General features: G+C 43.1%; 1 protein-coding gene across 4 annotated transcripts in view; it reads right to left on the bottom strand.

The window, feature by feature from the left end:
• Nucleotides 1-22738, bottom strand: part of BAG6 (BAG cochaperone 6) — a 68927-nt gene that overhangs the window by 41316 nt on the left and 4873 nt on the right. For 2 of the 4 annotated variants that reach the window (XM_040323096.1, XM_040323098.1), the window contains exons 2-7: nt 18906-18991; nt 13096-13213; nt 12818-13005; nt 12056-12115; nt 11604-11660; nt 2603-2677 (exon numbers count right to left, since the gene is read on the bottom strand). In XM_040323096.1, coding sequence (XP_040179030.1) covers nt 2603-2677; nt 11604-11660; nt 12056-12115; nt 12818-13005; nt 13096-13213; nt 18906-18983 — 576 coding nt within the window. In that variant the 5' untranslated portion in view covers nt 18984-18991. The remainder of the gene's footprint in view (nt 1-2602; nt 2678-11603; nt 11661-12055; nt 12116-12817; nt 13006-13095; nt 13214-18905; nt 18992-22738) is intronic. The other 2 variants (XM_040323099.1, XM_040323100.1) reach the window with 1 other exon arrangement.

The following is a 22738-nucleotide window of genomic DNA, read 5'->3' as shown; positions in this document are numbered from 1 at the left end:
AATGGGATTAGGTCTGGGGAGTTTCCTGGCCATGGAAACAAAAATAGGATTTTTTTTGTACTGTAAAATCCTTTTCCCTGTCGTCCATGGATGCACACAGCTCCATAAATCTTGACAAGTGGGTTATGAACAGGAACATAACCCACTTATGGACGATAAGAGAAATTGATGTTTTGTTCCCGAAGCCACTTAGTTATCACTTTTGCCTTATGGCAAGGTGCTCCATCATGTGGGAAAAGGGCATTGTTCATCACTAGAAATGGGCTTGGGCAGGTTTGGGATCCTAGTCCCAATCCACCTGCCCGATCCCGCACACAACTAATCACAGGCCGGGAGACATTTCTCGGTCTGTGCAGCTGCGAATCGGGAAAATGTCTCACTGCCTGCGATTAGCAGTGTGCAGTGTCTGCTTCCTGTTGGGAATGGGCAGGTGGGTTGGGACTAGGATCCGAACACGCCCAAGCCCATCTCTATTCCTCACCAAAATGTTCCTAGATGGTTGGGAGAAGTTGCTCTCAGGGGATGTTTTTGTATTATTCTTTATTCATGGCTGTGTTCTTAGGGGATATTGTGAGTGAGCCCAGTCCCTTGGCTGAGAAGCAACCCCACACATGGTTACTCTCAGGATTCTTTACTGTTGGCATGACACAGGACTGACGGTAGCGCTCACCTTTTCTTCTCCGGACAAGGTTTTTTTTTTCCACTGTTGGAAAGGGTATTCAGAAAAAAATGAGTTTACCCCAGTCCACTCCCTGTACCTTTTACAGAATATCAATCTGTCCATGTTTTTCCTGGAGAGAAGTAACTTTTGGAGGATGGCCTGGTGTCAAGAAGGGCATCAAAAGTCTTCTCACTGTGCAATGCCGATGTACTCACACCTGCCTGCTGCCATGCTTGCCCCGAACCCGCAGCTGAATAAACTGTAGGAGATGGTCCTGGTGCTTGCCAGACTTTCTTGGGCGCCCTGAAGCCTTCTTTACAACAATCGAGCCTCTCTCCTTGATGTTCTTGATGATCCGATAAATGGTTGATTTTGGTGAAATCATAGGAACAGCAGCAGCAACAATACCCCTGCCTGTGAATCCCAGGTTTTGTGCAAACTAGGGGTGCACCGAATGTTTTTTTTGGTTTCGATACCGAAAATCGAAAATACACTAGGCCGAAAACCTAAACCGATACCAAAAATGACCGATAAAGAAATACTTTTTTTTTTTTTATATTTTTATACAGGAGATGGTCAGAGACTGGGGACATGGTACAGGAGATCAATGCCGCCTCATCAGTGACCGTCAGATGCAGCCAGCCTATGCAGGGGAAGAGTGAAGAGAGCTGCCACCGCCACCTGGTGGATTAGAGCGCCGGGAACATAACCGCTTTCCTTTCAATAGCTGTGTGTTCCCCGCCATGCGCCGTCACATACAGCCCCTTGTCCGGGAACTTTGATAGACAGATCACCCATCCCATGATTGGACTGGTGATCTGTCTATCAAAGTGTCCGGACAAAGAACAGGGGCTGTATGTGACGGCGTGCGGCGGGGAACACACCACTATTGAAATGAAAGCGGTTGCGTTCCCGGCGCTCTAATCAACCAGGCAGCGGCGGTGGCTCACCTCTCTTCTGCGCTATAAAACGACACCCCCGTCCACCCCATTTTCGGCAAATTGCCCGATATATTTCGGCGGATCAGTGCAAACCAATGATGACTGCACATGTTTCCTTGCAGGTAATCGTGGTTAACAGAGAAGGAATAACCATTTCAAGCACCACCCTCCTTTTAACGCTTCCAGTCTGTTATTCTAATTCAAATCAGCATTACAGAGTGATTTCCAGCCTTGTCCTCTAACACTGACACCTGTGTTAATGATCACGGACATGTCAGCTGGTCCTTTTGTGGCAGGACTGAAATGCAGTTGAAAGTTTTTTTGGGGATTAAGTTAATTTTCATGAAAAAAGGAGGGACTTTGCAATTAATTACAATTCATCTGACAGCTCTTCATAACATTCTGGAGTATATGCAAAATGCCATCATAAAAACTGAGGCAGCAGACTTTGTGAAAATTAATATTTGTGCAATTCTCAAAACTTTTGAAAAGGGCTGTATGCACAGCACAGGTATAGTACACACAGCAGTGTTATCTCAAACCTCACACTACACCATGATATGTATACACAGCAGTGATCAAGTACACACAGCAGCGTCCTCTTCATCCTCACACTACACCATGACATGTATGCAAAGCACAGGTATAGTGCACACAGCACCGTTATCTCCATCCTCACACTACACCATGACATGGACATGTATGCACAGCACAGGTATAGTGCATACAGCACAGTTATCTCCATCCTCGCACTACACCATGACATGGACATGTATGCACAGCACAGGTATAGTGCACACAGCACCATTATCTCCACCCTCACACTACACCATCATACGTATACAAAGCAACGGTCAAGTACACACAGCAGTGTCATCTTCATCCTCACACACTATGACATGTATACATAGCAAAAAGTACAGTACACACAGCAATGTCATCTCCATCCTCACATGATACATCAAGACATTACAGATTCAAACAGTTTTGGAACACTCACCTCTAGGCGATCCAGTATTGACTGAATATCTTGTAATATATGTTGCGCCAGAACAAGACGAACCCGGGGCTCACTCTGTATAGGGAGTAGTAGGAAGGAACAAAGACATAGGAGAGAAGGATATAGAAGGATATTAACAAGAGCAAGCAGAAAACAAGTGAGGAGGATGTGAAAAGATAAAAGGCCCAAGGTTGCAATGGTAGCAAAAGCAAAAACATAATGAAGACCAACAGAGGAGAGAGGTGGAAAGGAGCACCAGAGACAACAAGTAAAAGGTGGATGGAAGCAAGAAAACAGAGACAAAGATTGCATTAGACGGTTGCAGCTAGACACGGGTGAAGCATTGGATAAGAGCCGACAAGAACCCCAACACCATCTACATTCACATGCCTCTTAGCCCTCCATATTCTGGATTGGATTCTGATATACATAATATGATCCAGTCTAAAACTAGACTTCCGTATCACACAAGATTATTATTGGGCCCCTGGCTTTTTGAGATCTTAAAAATAATTATGTGCCTTTTCAAATAAAAGAAAGCCCAACTAAACTTTTCGTTTAAATCAAATATATTCCAGGTGTTACAGTAAATTATTTTCGAAGCAGCCACAGCCTAAGTAGAAAAAGCCTTTTTGCTGCCAACAGGTTGAAGAAAAGGACCCTTGCTCCGTCTGTGGAAACGGTGATCTCTCTGTAAACGTCAGGCAATTTCCCCAGCTGCTGTGTCAGATCTAAGCCAAGCATGAAGCTCATGCTCCATGCCGATTGCAGTTATAAATCTGACTCACCAGATAGATTTCCGCTGGCAAACCACTCCTTTCACACAGAGAGCAAGGGTCCGCCTCTACAGAGTGCTGGCAGGGGATAAGCTTTATTATTCAAGTGGCGGCTGCTTTCTAAAGAAAACAAACTGCAAAGCTTTGCAAACCTTTCCGCTCTGATGCATCTGGAATGTGTTTAGGTGATGTAAAAGTTTAGTCTGACTTTAATCAGGTCATGTGTAACAGTTTAAAAAACAGGCATCACTTCCGGGAACTGACAGGGACGGTCAAGGAATCTTCAATAAACCGGAGAGCCCCCAAAATCCTGTGTGAGGTCTTCTACAGCAAAGTGGAGCACCAACAACTCCACTGCAGAACACAATGCTTATTAAAGTGGAGGTTCACCCGGAAATACTAATTTTTACCCTTAGATTCCTGCTCATTTTGTCTAGGGGAATCGGCTATTTTTTTTAAATCAAAGCTGTACTTACCTTTTTAGAGAGCGATCTTCTCCGCCGCTTCCGGGTATGGGCTGCGGGACTGGGCGTTCCTATTTTGATTGACAGTCTTCCGACGGTCGCATCCATCGCGTCACGATTTTCCGAAAGTAGCCGAACGTCGGTGCGCAGGCGCAGTATAGAGCCGCACCGACTTTCGGCTACTCGTGACGCGATGGATGCGACCGTCGGAAGCCTGTCGGAAGACTGTCAATCAAAATAGGAACGCCCAGTCCCGAAGACCATACACGGAAGCGGCGGAGAAGATCGCTCTCTAAAACAGTAAGTACTGCTTCGATTTAAAAAAAAAAAACTAGACAAAATGAGCATCAATCTAAGGGTAAAAATTTTTTATGGGTGAACTCCCGCTTTAAGAGTTGTTGCATTGCACTTCAGAAAGCAAGGGGCATGTACATCAGATTTTCTAAAAAGCCAATATTTACCTGAAAGTCCCTTCATTAATCTTCAGTTCTCTTCTGTGCACTTTGGGGCTTTTCAATGTCATGCATACAAACAAAAGGAGGCTCTGACTTGAGGTCTTCCAGACTCAACCCCAGCACCTCAAAAAACTAAACTGATGCCCCTTTTTGGCTGCAGAGGTGATCTCACTGGTTTGTGAGGGGGGGGTGGACCGAGCAGAAATTCATAGCCAATGTCGCAGCTTCATTACTGCATATGAGCCTTGACCCTGGATCAATTTTGACATGGGCAGTAGACAAGGCACCTAGGACCCAAGGCGAGGCCAAGCTACATGGGTACTTGCAAGCATCACCGTTCACATCGGCACGATTTGACAGGTCAAATCGGAGCCTATTGCTGGCAATAGGAGCTTCCCAATCGGTGCAACGCCGACTTTGCGGCGCCGCACAGATTTCCAAAAGTAGTTCCTGCACTGCTTTTGAAGGCTTCGGGGGGCGATTTCAAGAGACATCTGTGCATGAACCCGCACAGATGTCTTTCAAGTCGCCCCCGAAGTTGGACTGAAATGCAGCTTTGAAATCGCGCAAGTTCAGGTGAAGTCGCACAAGTGTGAACCCAGGCTCAATGTTTTAGGCCAGGTGGAGTTCACTTCAAAAATCAAAAACAAGGTTAACAAGCTAAACCCTTGGCTGATGACCGTTACATATTCCCTTTAAAAATTGTGTACACTGAACTTTATTCCTTTGTCGGTGGGTCTCTAACCCAGACAGACAAGGGAAAAGGGACTGAAAACAACACTAGATTGGAGAGCCCATTACCAGTATTATACATTACAAGGGAACTGTGCACTACAAAATACAAGTTGCCGTCCACCCTAGCAGTTTTATGCCGCGTACGTACAAACGATCGGAAATTCAGACAAAAAAAAGTGGATTTTTTTCCCGACTGAATTTTGGCTCGAACGTGTGTTGCATACACACAGTTGCACAAAATGTCCGAAATTCCGATCGCCAAGAACGCGGTGACGTACAAGACGTACAAGGAGCTGAGAAAAATTAAGTTCAATAGGCAGTGCGGCTCTTCTACTTGATTCAGAGGATGCGTGTTTTTTTTTTGCTCGTCGCATACAGACGATCGGAATTTCCGACAAGAACTTTTCCTGTCGGAAAATGTAAGAACCAGCTCTCAAATTTTTGCTGTTGGAAATTCCGGCAGAAAAAGTCAGATGGTGCCTACACACGGTCCCAATTTCCGACCAAAAGCTCAGATCGAACTTGTCGGAAATTCCGATCGTGGGTACGCGGGATTACAGTTCAACTGCTACAGGGCAGCAGCTGTGCGCCCGATCATGTATACATAATTCCGGACTTCTGCCTTTAGGGGCACGTGCACGCTGCTTCTGCTGTTATGAAAGAACAGCAAAAGCTGATCTGTGGGTGCCAGGCACTCAGTGTCCTCCGGCACCCGCCATTCATAGGCAATACACAGAAAACGGAGATATGCCTAATATGTAAATAAATTATATCTCAGTTCTGACGGGGGGGTGGATTGTGTGTTTCTGCAAAGCAGGGACTAGTAAAAGCAGCACACACAGTTAACACACAAAACACTGGCTAGGCGCACAGTCAACCCTTTGATTGCCCCTGATGTTAACCCCTTCCCAGCCAGTGTCATTAGTACAGTGATAGTGCATATTTTTAGCACTGATCACTGTATTAGTGTAACTGGTTCCAGGCAAAGTGTCAAAAGCGTCAGTATGTCTGCCACAATATCGTAGTCCCGCTATATGTTGTTGATTGCACCCATTACTAGTATATAAAAATAAAAAAAAAAGGGGGAAATAAAAAATTCCATAAATATATTCCACCGTTTGTAGAGGCTATAACATTCACATAAACCAATTAATTGGGATTTTTTTTTTTATTTTTTTTTTCCAAGCAAGATACATATTGGCCTAAATGTATGAAGAAATATTATAATTTTATTGTTATTTTTAGGATATGTTTTATAGCAGAAAGTAAAAAAAAATTTTTTCAAAAGCGTCTGTCTTTTTGTTTATAGCGCAAAAAATATAGTAGTAATCAAATACCACCAAAATAAAATTCTATTTGGAAAAAAAGACAAATGTTATTTGGGTGCAGTGCCACACAACTGCGCAATATTCAGTTAAAATAACGCAGTGCTGCATCGCAAAAAATGGCCTGGTCACAAAGGGGGGGGGGGGGGGGGTCAAGTGGTTAAACATTTTACATCTGTATTTATTTTATTATTATTTCTGAAAATATTTCAAGAGGCCATAAAATCTTCAAAAACATGTCCCCCCCCCCCCCTAACAACTATAAAAGGAAGCTTATAAATGTGTAGACTGCCAAGGGTGCCCTCCTGCGGAAAAGTTGTCAATAACTTTACTGGTTGCATACATCATCTGGGTCAGCAGCTCAGGGAGTATTGAATCGAGAAGATTACAACATCTAAGCAGCTAGAATTTTGGCCGTGGTTATATTTTACCCCAACTAAAAAAAAAAAAAACATACATATTATATATGCATACTGACACGGCAGCGTGCATATTTCTATGTATTGACCCTTCCCAAACTAGTTGGGGGGGGCAAAAGTATGAAAGTGTGAGTGTATAGTGATCCTATGATGTACCTGAAACATGGTGCTTTTAAATCGCTATTGCCGTCTCCATTTCTTTATTGCAAAAAAATAAAATAAATTTTAAATAAAAAGTCAACTAGAATTTCCAACAGTCATCAACAAAACCCTCTGGTCATATCAAAGATATTTTCAAATTTGTCGAAGTCACAAGTATTTTCCATGGATTCCGGGCAAAAAGACAGCCCCCCCCCCCCCCCCCCATTACCGACTTGCCATGCCTTGTTCTCTGGGCGGAAGCGGCCATCTTGGCAGAGGCAGGCCTTTGCTTTATTATGTCAGAGCCGCCAGCAAGGAGAACAGTGACCAGTACAATAGTGAGATCACCAAATCTCACGCCGATAACACTAGCAGTGCCTTAGTTCTCACACTGCAGATCTAATGTACAGCTATGAGGAGTGTGCCTAGGCACAAAAAAAGTAGAGCCAGCAACTCCGAAATTCATATGAATATCTTTATTGCTTACATGAATTGGAGTATAAAAAAGGGCTAATGTGTTTTGGCAAGCTGTGATGAAGGCTACTTGGTGAAACGTGTTAACCCTTTTTATACTCGAATTCACGAAAGCAATAAAGATATTCATATGGATTTTGAAGTTGCTGGCTCTACCCTTCGTATTTGACTTTCGGTAGCTGGAGGACATTTGAGCCAGAACACCCATTTTTGGATTGCATCTTTGACTCACAAGTGGTTTCCCCGTTGCCGATTTTCATAGTGTGCCTAGGCACACTCACATACCAGGAAGTACACGGTTTTTCAGGAGGAAAATTTTTTAGGGCACTACTTAGGCACTAGCACACCACCTCAACCTCTCATAACAAATCCAACATAGATCACAGATTCAATATACAGTGCCTTAAAAAAAAGTATTCATACCCCCTGAAATTTTGCACATTTTGTCATGTTACAACCAAAAACATAAATGTATTTTATTGGGATTTTATGTGATAGACCAACACAAAGTGGCACATAATTGTGAAGTGGAAGGAAAATGGATTAATGGCTCTCAATTTTTTTTTTTTCAAATATATGAAACGTGTGAAGTGCATTTGTATTTAGTCCCAGAGTCAATACACACAGGTAGATCATTTACTAATTAGGTGACTTCTGTGTTTCAAATATTTTCAACAAATTTCCATTAACAGAGCATATACAAGATTATAATAGAAATGGATATTCCATCAACAGAACATGTACAATAGTTTAGTAGAAAAAGGCGTAATCATTCAGGAGAGTAACTCTTATAAATGTAAATGAAAATAGATATCCTAGCGGATTGTAGGATAAGATTATGTAACATGATGTGTCATAATCATAGCTTCATGGCAGCCATTTGACGACAATTGAGAAATTAAGTTGGATTAAAATAATATAAATATAATTATGTCATCTATGAAGAAAATTAGGCGACTTCTGAATACAATTGGTTCCACTAGATTTAGTTAGACCCCTTTCACATTGGGTCGATTTGCAGGCGTTATAACGCTAAAAATAGTGCCTGCAAACTAACCTGAAACAGCCACTGCTGTCTCTCCGGTGTGAAAGCCCAGAGGGAGTGAAGTATTTCTCAGAAGAAATAAGGACAGAGGGCTTTCACACTGGAGCGGTGCGCTAGCAGGACAGTAAAAAAAGTCCTCCTAGCAGCATCTTTGGAGCGGTGTGTATACTGCCCATTGAAATCAATGGGGCACTGCAGTGGTTTTAAACCCTTTCTCAGCCGCTAGTGGTGGGGGGGTAAAACCCCCCTCGCTAGCGTCCGAAAAGCGCGGCGAAATTGATGTTAAAGCGCTGCAAAAAATAGCAGCGCTTTACTGCCGCACCTTAGGAGTATCAGAGTAAAGGGGCTGAATACAAATGCACACCACACTTTTCAGTTGTAAAGAAAAAAAGAAAACCATTTATCATTTTCCTTCCACTTCATAATTTTAGGTACAACTTTGTGTTGGTCCATCACAGAAAATTCCAATAAAATATATTTAAAGTGGTTGTAAACTAGTTTTTTTTACTTTTACCTACAGGTAAGCCTATAATAAGGCTTACCTGTAGGTATTAAAGTGGGGGTTCACCTGAAAAAAAAAATTTAACATTAGATTAAGGCTAATTGTGGGAAGCACAATCGGGTGTTTTTTTTTTTTTAAATCAATGCAGTACTTACCGTTTTAGAGATAGATGTTCTCCGCGGCTTCCGGGTATGGTCTGCGGGACTGGGCGTTCCTATTTGATGGACAGCCTTCCAAACGTTGCATACAGCGTGTCACGAGTTGCCGAAAGAAGCCGAACGTCGGTGCGGCTCTATGCGGCGCCTGCGCACCGACGTTCGGCTACTTTCGGCAACTCGTGACGCGCTGTATGCGATGGTCGGAAGGCTGTCAATCAAATAGGAACTCCCAGTCCCGCAGACCATACCCGGAAGCCGCGGAGAACATCTATCTCTAAAACGGTAAGTACTGCATTGATTTAAAAAAAAAAAAAAACACCCGATTGAGGCCAATTGTGGGAAGCACAATCTAAATGTTAAAAATGTGTTTTCTGGGTGAACCCCCGCTTTAAGAATATCTCCTAAACCTGTACGGTTTAGGAGATATTCCCCCCGCAATGCACCGCCGATTGCAGCGGCGCATGCGCAGCGGGGATCCTTGCCTAAAGGGCCGTCAGCCCTTGCCGGTTTGAAGTCTCCCGCGCGCAGCCAATCACAGCGCTGGAGCGCCGATACCCGAAAGACACGCCAGGCAAGATGACATCTCGCTCGGCGTGGACCAGGCAAGTATCCTACACCTCGTTTTAAGGTAAGTATTTGATATTGAGCTAGTATGCGGTGCATACTAGCTCATTACGGCTTTTGCCTTTCAGGTGAAAAAAAAAAAAAAAAAAATTTGCGGGTGTACAGCCGCTTTAATGTTTTTGGTTGTAAACATTGCAACATGTGGAAAAATTCAAGGGATGCTAATTTTTCAAGGCACTGTATATCAATTGATTTTTATGGATTAAAGTTTGGGTATAGAATAGGTCAGGGATATGCAATTAGCGGACCTCCAGCTGTTGCAAAACTACAAGTCCCATCATGCTTCTGACTCTGGTGCCATGCTTGTGGCTGTCAGAGTCTTGCTATGCCTCATGGGAATTGTAGTTCTGCAACAGCTGGAGGTCCGCTAATTGCATATCCCCGGAATAGGGTATATGGGATTGTATGATACGATATATAGAGATATATAGATAGATATACACATATATATACATACATACACACATATATATATATATATATATATATATATACACATACATACATACATACATACATACATACATACATACATACATACATACACACACACACACACACACACACACACACACACATACTTTTTTGCAACCCGACTATGTAACTATATTTTATCTATGCGATTTATGTTAAATTTGTTTTGAGAGGCTGAGGCTGTGTGCTAGCGCCCATTTTTTTTATTCACTTTTATTTGCAGGTGGGTGTCCATTTAAACGTGTGTAGCCGCCCCTTTAATTGATTTAGGCTGGTGTCATACTTTCACAACAGTTTTTTTACACTACTTGTTAGGCACATTTAACATTTCCAGATGTTCCCTATAAAATAACAAATCCTTTAGTTGTATTGCCCATACTGGTGACAGGCTTACTAAAAGTTCCACTGTAATGCAAGCCTGTTACTTTTTCCCCCCCCAATATGGACCGGCTACAAGCCCCACTTAGGCATTATCCTAGTCGTCTATTCCTTCCACTGGTTATTTAAAGGGGTTGTAAAGATAAAAAAAAAAAAAAAAAAAAATCCCTAAATAGCTTTCTTTACCTCAGTGCAGTCCTCCTTCACTTACCTCATCCTTCCATTTTGCTTTTAAATGTCCTTATTTCTTCTGAGAAATCCTCACTTCCTGTTCTTCTGTCTGTAACTACACACAGTAATGCAAGGCTTTCTCCCTGGTGTGGAGAAAGCCTCTTGAGGGGGGAGGGGGCGAGCAGGAGAGTCCGGACGCTCTACTGCAGATAGAGAAAGGAGCTGTGTGTTAGTGGGCGTCCTGAACCTCCTGCTCGCACTCTCAAGAGACTTTCTCCACACCAGGGAGAAAGCCTTGCATTACGGTGTGGAGTTACAGACAGAAGAACAGGAAGTGAGGATTTCTCAGAAGAAATAAGGACATTTAAAAGCAAAATGGAAGGATAAAGGTAAGTGAAGGAGGACTGCACTAAGGTAAAGGAAGCTATTTAGGGAAAATTACCAGTTACACTTACCGGTAGCTGGATTTCTACGAAGTCTTACAGGACGGCAGGCCTACTTAGGGTGCCGTCCTGGAAGACAAGGGAGAAACATTTTTTTACCTTAACAACCCATTTAAGGGGTTCCTACACTTTTTTTTGTATATTTATCTAAAATGGTCATATAAAAAAAAAAAAAAAAAACGAAAAAACAAAAGTATAAATTTTCTAATTCCTCCTTTTGTTTCACCAAATCTTTGACCATTACTTCTCTTCTAATGAATTGAAGATCTGAGCAAATTCCCAACTAAAACACAAAACGGTAACACTGTTTGTCTGTTGTAGAACTGCACACTTAAGAAAACTTGACAAACCGCAGTAACTGATCAACCATGATAATACATGTCAAAGGACTAGAGGCAGAATCTCCACGTCTCGTACCTGGATGGGGAGCTGCTGGTCCAAGTTTATATGGACATCAAGAGAGGAGCCATCACTCTAAGCGGAGAAGGTAGGAAGGAAGAAGAGAGCCAGAGGGGGATCAGGCGGGATGAGAAAGGGCAGGATGAAAACAGGAACATTAACAAGAGATCAGAAAGGATGCAGAAACAGCAAGAAGGATGAGAGAAGGTAGAGAGGACGAGGAGACACAGAAAGACATGAAAAAGAGGAGCGGGACAGGTGGAGGAGAAGAGAAGAAGGAGGACAACAGTAAACGGTATAAATCAGAGAATTGTTCTAAACATATTAGATCTCCTATTCTACATGTAAACCAACCCATCCAGGAAAGAGTTATACATGCAAACACCACAGGAGAAGACACATTGCTTACAGGGACAGGATGTCAACCAACACAGAGAAAGGGAAATCTGATGGAGGCTTTATAAACTTACCCCACTGACTGTGGAAACACGTGGAGCTCTGCCAGCCTCACCCAGACCTGACATGACATGCTACAGGAAGAGAGATGAAAGGCGTGTTAACCTAAAGAACTACTCCGCTCTGAACAAAAACTTGTCAAAGGTTTTTAAAGCCACACCTTTTTTTCATCTGTTCAGTCACATTTTTTTGTTAGAAAATCAGATGGAAAAACGGATCCAGACATAAACTTTTTACATCCATTGCGTACATCCGAATCAGTCAAAAATTGATCGACCGATTCAAATTCTATTTGAAGAATAGCTGGTTGCTAAGGAGCAGGCCGGCCGCCGTGTCCTTAACAACCCATGAGTCACCAGCTGTCAGCATGCCCCTGGGCGATGATGTCACAAGGGGGCTTGGTCACCGAGGGACATCGGGTGGCCCCGCCCCTTGGTTATTTAAGAACTGTCAGACAGCGGGAGCCAGTATCGAGTCCACTACACGTTTTTTGGGGTTGGTGAATGGGTAGTGGTACTATGCAACCCATACTTGGTGACATGGGAGGGGCAGGAACTGGGGCCATCTTGTTAAAGGGGCTTCCAGATTCAGATAAGCCCCCGCAACCACCAGCCAGGGTTGTGGGGAAAAGGCCCTTGTCCCCATTAACAGTATGGTGTAGTATTTTTTCCAATAATGGCAGACGTTCAGCTAGAGAAGGTACACAAAAGGAGACATATTGCTCAAGTCAATAGTTGGAGGGACCTAAAATAAATCAGTTTAGTGGATTTCCTCACCGGCAGATTAAACGCTCCCACCATAACGTAGCCGTTTCCGTTCCTCTCAGGACCGCTGGATCCTGGTCCGCCCGCAGCGCCACTGCTAGAGCTGGAAGATGTGCTGGATGATCCAGATGCTCCCCCAGTAGTGCTCTGTGTCTGTGGAGGCGCACGCTCCACCAAGTGAATGACCTTCCCATCCACATCTGAAAGAACAGAACATAAGCTGGTTATTGGGAAAAAAGAGCTACAGCCTCTGCTCAAAGCCTACTGTTCTGACAATGCCAGGTACTCACTGTATTCCTTCAGCTTTTTATCTTCCTGCAGCACACGACCCTGATATATGAGACGCTGCTTCTCTGGAGGAATGCCAACCGAGGAAGATATGTGATCCTTGAAGTCCTTCACAGTTATCTGTAGGGGAAAAAAAAAAAAAAAAAAGACAAGATGGCAGCTCAGACAAAGGCCTGTTGTGCGCACAGAGTACAAGCAAAATTCTGCTTTGGGTGTCAAGAATAAGAACCCAGAGACTAGTAAGCCTGCTTACAGCTTTCTTTATAAAGTGTAAGAACATAAAACATCCTATAAGCACTGTATACAAGGTTTAGCTATAAGGAGATTCTTCCCAACATACAGCTGGCTGTGTGTAATCCCGATATAAAACAATACCATTTACCTAATTTAGTTTAAAGAGGGTCTTCAAGGGAGCGTAAAGTCAATTTTTTTTACCCCCTTTTCAATTACCCAACACGTGCGGCTTTAATGCCCACATGTGGCACATATGCGTCTCTGGTTGACCGCTGCTTAAGTGCGAAAAAGCACTCATTGTACGCTCTTAATGCAAAGACTGAGCTGTCACAGACACCCCTTGGTCTGGGCTACAGATCAGAAACTAGAGGGAATGGCTTGTGATCATGTGACCACTGTGGCAGCAGTCATATGATCTCCGATCCGTCATGCCCCCCAAGCATTTTTACACTGTTTAAAGGAATGCCAGGGCAGGAGGTAGGAAGGTGTTAAAATGTTAGCCACTAAGCTGTATAGCAATGCAGAATTACTTTGTTTTTAAACTTTTACTGTTTGCTGATTGCATAACTTAGTTATATGGTCAGCAGAGTGCCTCTCCTGTGCTGGGCCACATACCTAGTACCCGGATTTAGCACTTCCTGGTAGTGTGTGAGTGTGAGAGACTTGTAAAGCGCAACACATGCAAACTGAATCGCCTCTGGTAGGAGGTTCAAGTCAGCTGTGATTAGTCACAGCACAAGCCAAACAGTGGGCGCTGGCCAATGAATGATCACTGGCGAGGAGGAAGACAGCACTGAGCCCTGCAAGTGTAAGCTCATAAGGCAACAGCTCTGTCCCGTCAGCAGGCATGTGGCGGTTTCTTTTTCAGCTTCAAGGACTCGCTCCCCACTCCTCTTGCGCATATGGCCCCTTTGAGATTTTTGTAGCTGCCAACTTATTTTTTCCACAGGTGGCTGGAACTCCTCTTTAACCCCTTCCCAGCCAGTGTCATTAGTAAAGCAACAGTGCATACTTTAGCACTGTCACTGGCTACCGGAAAGCATCAGTTAGTGTCACACTGCCCGCCATACTATCACAGTCCTGCTATAAGTCACTGATCGCCGCCATTACTAGTATAAAACAAATAAAAATTCCAGTATATACACTCACCGCCCACTTTATTAGGTACACTACATTAGGTACAGCGAGTACCGAGTTGGACCCCCTTTTACTTTCAGAACTGCCTTCATTCTCCATGGCATAGATTCAACAAGGTGATGGAAACGTTCCTCAGAGATATTGGTCCATAGCGACAAGATAACATCACACAGTTGCTGCACATCCATGATGCAAATCTCCCAAAGGTGCTCTATTGGATAAGATCTGGTGACTGTGGAGGCCATTGGAGTACAGAGACCTCATTGTCATGTTCAAGAAACCAGTGGTGAGAGGATTGGAGCTTTGTGACATGGTGCATTATCCTGCTGGAAGGAGGATATGGAATGGGTACACGATAGGCATAAAGGGATGGGCATGGTCAGCAACAATACTCAGGTAGGGGTTTAAATGATGCTCAATTGGTACTAAGGGGCCCAAAGTGTGCCAAGAAAATATCTCCCACACCATTACACCACCACCAGCCTGAACCGTTGATACAAGGCAGGATGGATCCATGTGGATGAGGGTCGACAGTATTTATAGGAACCAGTTTTAGGTCGTGCCATCACCCCTATACCACACCACTTCCATCTTACTATACACCTCTCTTTTGGGGGGCCCACTAGGGGGGCAGCAGCCCATATACCCAAACCTTAGCGCGGAATTCACCACATATTTTTCATTTAGGATGGATCCATGCTTTGATGTTTACACCAAATTCTGACCCTACCAGCTGAAAGCGAGACTCTGACCAGGCAATGTGTTTCCAATCTTCTATTGTCCAATTTTGGTGAGCCTGATGCGAATTGTAGCCTCAGTTTCCTGTTCTTAGCTGACAGAAGCGACACCCGGTGTGGTCTTCTGCTGCTGTAGACCATCTGCTTCAAGGCATGGTGTGTTGTGCATTCAGAGATGGTATTCTGCATACCTTGGTTGTAACGAGTGGTTATTTGTGTTACTGTTGCCTTTCTATCATCTCGATTCTCCTCAGACATCAACAAGGCATTTTTGTCCACACAACTGCCGCTCACTGGATATTTTCTCTTTTTCGGACCATTCTCTGTAAACCCCAGAGATGGTTGTGCGGGAAAATCTCAGTAGATCAGCAGTTTTTAAAACACTCAGGCCAGCTCATCTGGCACCAACAACTATGCCACGTACAAAGTCGCTTAAATCACCTTTCTTCCCCATTCTGATGCTCGGTTTGAACTTCGGCAAGTCGTCTTTACCACGTCTAGATGCCTAAACGCATTGAGTTGCTGCCATGCGATTGGCCGATCATCAATTTGTGTTACCAAGCAATTGAACCTAATAAAATGGCCAGTGAGTGTATATACACCATAGTTTGTAGACAGATCATTTTTACCAAAATTATGTAGCAAAACACATATTGGCCTAAATGTATGAAGAAATTAAATTTTTAGAACAGAAAGTAAAATAGTTTTGTTGTGTTTATAGCTCAAAAATACCAAAACCCAGTGGTGATCAAATATCACCAAAAGAAAGCTCAATTTATAGAGATGCACCAAAATTTCATCGGACAAAAAACAGTTTTCCGCATTTTGCCGATAAAAAAAAAGAAAAAATGCCTCAATAATGGCACAGAAAAGCCACACAAATGTGCCGTGATTTTACTACGATTTTACTGAGCTTATGTGTTTTTCATAAGTTATGCGACTCAAAAAACGCATTATGTTCTTGCTGCATTTTCAATGCATTTCAACGGGAGGTGCATTTTTTTTTTTTTTTTTAACATGACCAAAAATGCAGCAAGGTTTTAAACACCACAACGGTGACATACATAGAATTTAAAAGGAATGCATTTTTCTTAAACTTTTCTTGCGCTAAAAAGGTTCCGATAATGGCCGACAAATTCATATTCATGATATTATTTAAAAAGTTGAATATAATTATATATACAAATATATATATTTAAAAAAAAAAATCTATTTTCGGGTTGAGCTTTGGCCAAGGAAATCATACATTTTCAGTACACCTTTATTTGTGGGGGGGGGGGGGGGATATATATAAATGTAATTTGTGTACAGAGTTGCATGACCGCGCAATTATCAATTAACCACTTAAGGACTGCCTCCTGCACATATACGTTGGCAGAATGGCGCACGTACAGGTACGTCCTTTTAAGTGCCCAGCCGTGGGTCGTGGGTTGTATTTGGGATCATTGTCTTGCTGAAATGTTCGCCCTCCTTTCATCTTCATCACCCTGGTAGATGGCAGCAGATTTTTATCAAGAACGTCTTAGTACATTTTTCCATTCATCCCTCAATGATATGAAGTTTGCCAGTACTGTGTACTGAGAAGCAGCCCCACACCATGATGTTCCCACTGCTACACTTCACGGTTGGTATGGGGGTGTTTTTGTGGTGATGTACAGAGCCATTTGGCATCCAAAGAGTTCAATTTTGGTCTCATCTGAGCAGACTATATATTTTTCCAGTATTTCACAGGCTTGTCCAAATGTTGTGCAGCAAACTTTAAACAAGGTTCAACATGCTTTTTCTTCAGCATTGGAGTTTTACGTGGCGGTTGAGTGCATTACTTCTTTGAAACATTTGTACCTGCCAATTCCAGGTCTTTCTGAAGCTCTCCACAAGTGGACCTTGCCTCTTGGACAACTCTTCTGATCATTCTTTTCACTCCTCCGTCAGAAATCTTGTGAGGGAGCACCTGGTTGTGGCCGGTTTATGGTGAAATTATGTTCTTTTCACTTCCGGATTATGGCCCTAACAGTGCTCACTGGAACGTTCAGAAATCCTTCTGTAATCAATGCCAGCAGTATGTTTTACAATAATAAGGTTACAAAGGTCTTGAGAGAGCCCTTTGCTTTTACCCATAATGAGACATTTTTTGTGTGACACGTTGGTAATGAGACACCTTTTTATAGGTCATCAGACGAGACTGAACCAGCCGATATAAAATTTGCACTGACAAGGGACAGGATTGCTTTCTAATTACTGGTAGATTTTCAGCTGGTGTCTTGGCTTTCAATGCACCTCCCTTTTTCATGTGTTCAATCATTTTTTTTTTAAATTTCCCTGTGTCATTTTTATTACACAACTTTATTTCTGAATGTATTTGTTTTGGGTTCTTTGTATGTATAGATTGCACAAGTTGTTACCGTGCTGAAAATTTCATATCAATAGCACCTTTAGCCCTGGTTCACACTGGGCTGCGGGAGTGAAGCCGTGCGAGTTCAGCTGAACTCGCACGGCTTCACTCCCGCTGGCAGTCCCGATTTCGGCCGCGATTTAAGAGACATCTGTGCAGGTTTTTGTACAGGAACTACTTTTTGAAATCGGTGCAGCGTCGCACCGATTAGGACAGTGTCATTGCCGACAATTGCCGGCAAATGCCGCCGATTTGAGATGCGATTTCACATGTGAAATCGCATCTCAAATCGAAGGAAAACATACCCAGTGTGAACCTGGGCTCAGAAATATATTTACTAGGGCGGTTACTGATCAAAAATGTTCTGTTTGATTAATCTTTTTTTTTTAATCGATTAATTTTGATTAATTATAACGCACACAGAGATCCAACTACTTTTAGCTGATCTCCTTGGAGATAAAATCGATGTAGTTACATAAACTGTAAAAATGGTGCGAGTAATACCAAACGGTACCAAAAGCAGTTATAAAAATATGTAGCCAAGTACGATACTGGTATAAAAATGTGTACAACGATACCACTGCTGAATACAGATGAGGAGAGGTTAACATCAGTCCGTCGGCATGTAGATGTCCCATGAAGGGAACTATCACAACTCCCAGTGGATGGTTGTAGAATCCCAGGTTGATAGAGGGAAGTGATAGAGGGAAGTGATAGAGGGAAGTGATAGAGGGAAGTGATAGAGGGAAGTGATAGAGGGAAGTGATAGAGGGAAGTGATAGAGGGAAGTGATAGAGGGAAGTGATAGAGGGAAGTGATAGAGGGAAGTGATAGAGGGAAGTGATAGAGGGAAGTGATAGAGGGAAGTGATAGAGGGAAGTGTAACAGCCCTTGCGTGTGGCAGATAGTAAGGTCCTGCCGGCATGCAGATATGGAGGCACAGCAAAGGAGCCCTTCAGATGGACACAGCAAGCCCCGCCGGTGTCCGTGACGTCACTGGATCTCCGACGGAAACTCCCTGAAGGCCCAGAAGCCGGCGGAGAGGTGAGTACCAATCAAAAGAATTTTAAATCGATCAAAATCTTTTTAATCGATCAAAAAAATTAAAGATTAATTGATTAATTAAAAGTTAATTTGCACAGCCCTAATATTTACTTAAAAATAGTGATGTTTTCAGTACTTTCTTTACTCGCTGTATCAACATAGCCTTTTAGATGTCTGTGTGAATGAGCCCTAACGCAACATGGCGCAAGCTGATGTATTTTGGCTCCTCACACACCCAGTAATTACAATCTACTCTCTGTAAACAAACCTCTGCATCTACAGCGAAGGTCCGAGATTGCGAGTCCAACGTTTTCACCGTCACCTCCATCTTCTCGTCAGCCGCCATCTCCCTCCCTGAAATACAAAGAAGAGAAGGTAAGAGTGGTGTGAGCTGTAGGACATTTCCGGCAGAATGTTGACCCGTCATTGGAGAAGGTATACTGTGTCTTGTAGTTCCACAAAAGAGAAGATTAAATCAGACTGCCCAACCTTGACTTTGGATAGCCATAAAAGAAAAAGCAAAAAGACTATTTGCAGTGCAAAAATAACAGCTTTAGAAATATCGGACACTATTTACACACAGCGATTAGCCTTCTGACAAACATCTAGGGACACAACAACCCCAAGGGCTCAGAGGACACGGTCCCTGCCAAACCCAACTACCTGCTTTGTACTCAGAAAATGAATCGTGACTCAACAGAACACTAAAGAAGGTTTATATAAAGGAGAACTTCAGGCAAGCAGGAAAATACACAGTAGACGTAGATGTGGGAACTTACACCAGGCAAAGTATAGGCAACTATGTGGCCAGTAATTTAATCCAGATAATCCTGCCAGATAGTACAGCCAGATCATGGACTTCAGCACAGCTCCAGTGTGGCTTGGTCAAGAACACTTCTGGCCTACATATTGAACAATGAAGCAGCACACAGAGAAGTCATCAATCTATTTGCTCTACTCTCCCCTCCTGTCAGCATGTTCCCCTTTTGGCACAGGTGGATACAGAAGAGTTACTACCTAGTAGGGTTGCACCCATAGGGATTTAAAAAAAAAAAATGTTAAAGGGGTTGTAAAGGTACAATTATTTTTTCCTAAATAGCTTCCTTTACCTTAGTGCAGTCCTTCTTCACTTACCTCATCCTTCCATTTTGCTTTTAACCACTTAAGGACCGCCTCCTGTACATATACGTCGGCAGAATGGCACGGCTGGGCACAAGCACGTACAGGTACGTGCTGTACTAGTACCCAGCCGTGGGTCGCGGGCACGCTCCCGCAACCCGGTCCAAAGCTCCGGGACCCGCGAACCCGATCGCCGCTGGAGTCCCGCGATCGGTCCCCTGAGCTGAAGAACAGGTAGAGCCGTGTGTAAACACGGCTTCCCCGTTCTTCACTGTGGCGGCAGCATCGATCGTGTGATCCCTTTTATAGGGGGACACAATCGATGACGTCACACCTACAGCCACACCCCCCCTACAGTTGTAAACACACTTCAGGTCACACATAACCCCATCAGCACCCCCTGTGGTTAACTCCCAAACTGCAATTGTCATAGTTTTCACAGTAAACCATGCATTTTAAATGCATTTTTTGCTGTGAAAATGACAATGGTCCCAAAAATGTGTCAAAATTGTCCGAAGTGTCCGCTATAATGTCGCAGTCATGAAAAAAAAAATTGCTGATCGCCGCCATTAGTAGTAAAAAAAAAAAAGAATAAAAATGCAAAAAACTATCCCCTATTTTGTAAACGCTATAAATTTTGCGCAAACCAACCGATAAACGCTTATTGCGATTTTTTTTAACCAAAAATATGTAGAAGAATACGTATCGGCCTAAACCGAGGAAAAAAAATGTTTTATATATTTTTGGGGGATATTTATTATAGCAAAAAGTAAAAAATATTTTTTTTTTTTTTCAAAATTGTCGCTCTATTTTTGTTTATAGCGCAAAAAATAAATGCCACAGAGGTGATCAAATACCACCAAAAGAAAGCTCTATTTGTGGGAAAGAAAGGACGCCAATTTTGTTTGGGAGCCACATCGCACGACCGGGCAATTGTCAGTTAAATCGACGCAGTGCCGAATCGCAAAAAGGGGCAAAGTCCTTTAGCTGCATTTTGGTCCGGGTCTTAAGTGGTTAAATGTCCTTATTTCTTCTGAGAAATCCTCACTTCCTGTTCTTCTGTCTGTAACTACATACAAGTCTTTCACCCTGGTGTGGAGTGTCATGCTTGCTCCCTCGGACTACAGGAGAGTCAGGACGCCCACTAACCCACAGCTCCTTTATCTGCAACGTAGAGAGCGTCCTGACTCTCCTGTAGTCCAAGGGAGGGGGAAGACACGACACTCCACACCAGGGAGAAAGCCTCGCATTACTGTGTGGAGTTACAGACAGAAGAACAGGAAGTGAGGATTTCTCAGAAGAAATAAGGACATTTAAAAGCAAAATGGAAGGATGAGGTAAGTGAAGGAGGACTGCACTAAGGTAAATGAAGCTACTTAGGAAGAAAAAAAAAGGGGGGGGGGGGACATTTACAACCCCTTTAAGTATGAGTACCGATAAAAAAAAAAATGTGTGCAAATCACACTGCAAAGATTCGCATGGGATTTCCCCCAACTTCATGTGTGTGTGTCTGTAGATAGATAGGGAAAAGCACCACTTAGCAGGAAGTTTATTAAAACTATAAAAGAAGTGCAGTGCTGGTAATAGTGAGCAAGTGTATCGTAAATGAATTCCTAAAAGTAAGCAAGTGAAAAAAATAAAAGGAGAACTAAAACAGAGTCCCAATCGCATTCCATATGGGTCTATGTAGTGCTTAACATCCAGGCAGGCAAGGATAAGTTACAGGAAGAAAAACGTGGCGCAAATCTTTACACAAACCAAAGTGCGATCGGCTCGACACCCAAATGTGAGGTAGCCTGCTTACCAGAGGGCTGAGACTGCCGAGAGTCTCACCAAGTTCAGGGAATTTTTAAATTGCACTTACAGGAACGATAATAGTATGTCAGCGGACAGCAGTCAGATCAGAAATGGTAAAAAAAAAAAAAAAAGCTGAGGCGTCTCCATTTGCTTCTCTCTACTTCCTATGTGAATCGCCTATCCACCGTCGGGGGTAAGGAAAACGTAATGACTTCACCCTTGGAGGCTCCAGCCTACGCGTTTCGTCACAAATGGACTTCTGGCCGAGTGAGACTCATTACATTTCTCCTGACCCAACGGTGGATAGACGATTCGCATAGGAAGTAGAGCGAAGAAAATCGAGACGCCGCAGCTTTTTTACCATTTCTGATCCGACTGCTGTTCGCTGACATAATATTATCGTTCCTGCAAGTACAATTTATAAATTTATTAAACCAGGGTTTGACAAATTTGCTTGGAATCTAGAAGCCAGCTAAAAAAGTTAGGAGCCAGAAAACGCGCCCCGTCCCGACGAGCTTGCGCGCAGAAGCGCATATGTAAACAGTGTTCAAACCACACATGTGAGGTATCACCGCGATTGGTAGAGTGAGAGCAATAATTCTAGCCCTAGACCTCCTCTGCAACTCAAAACATTCAACCTGTAGATTTTTTTTAAACGTCACCTATGAAGATTTTAAAGGGTAAAAGTTTGTCGCCATTCCACGAGCGGACGCAATTTTGAAGCGTGACATGTTGGGTCTGAATTTACTCGGCGTAACATTATCTTTCATAATATTGAAAAAAAATGGGGATAAATTTACTGTTGTCTTATTTTTTAATTAAAAAAAGTGTAATTTTTTCCCAAAAAAGTGCGCTTGCAAGACCGCTGCGCAAATACGACGTGACAGAAAGTATTGCAACGATCGCCATTTTATTCTCTAGGGTGTTAGGATAAAAAATATATATAATGTTTGGGGGTTCTAATTAGAGGGAAGAAGATGGCAGTGAAAAATTGTGAAAAATGACATTAGAATTGCTGTTTAACTTGTAATGCTTAACTTGTAATACCAACGGCCACCACCAGATGGCGCCAGCTCACACATCTGGTGGTAATAACTTGTAATACCAACGGCTCACCACCAGATGGCGCGAGCCCACCTTCCAAGCCAAGTCGCCAGGACACCATTTCTAGTCGCCATGGCGACC

The sequence above is a fragment of the Rana temporaria genome, chromosome 9, assembly GCF_905171775.1.
Source record: "Rana temporaria chromosome 9, aRanTem1.1, whole genome shotgun sequence".
Taxonomy (NCBI): Eukaryota; Metazoa; Chordata; class Amphibia; order Anura; family Ranidae; genus Rana; species Rana temporaria.
Note: the sequence above shows the minus strand (reverse complement) of the source record. Positions and strands in the feature narration are given on the sequence as shown.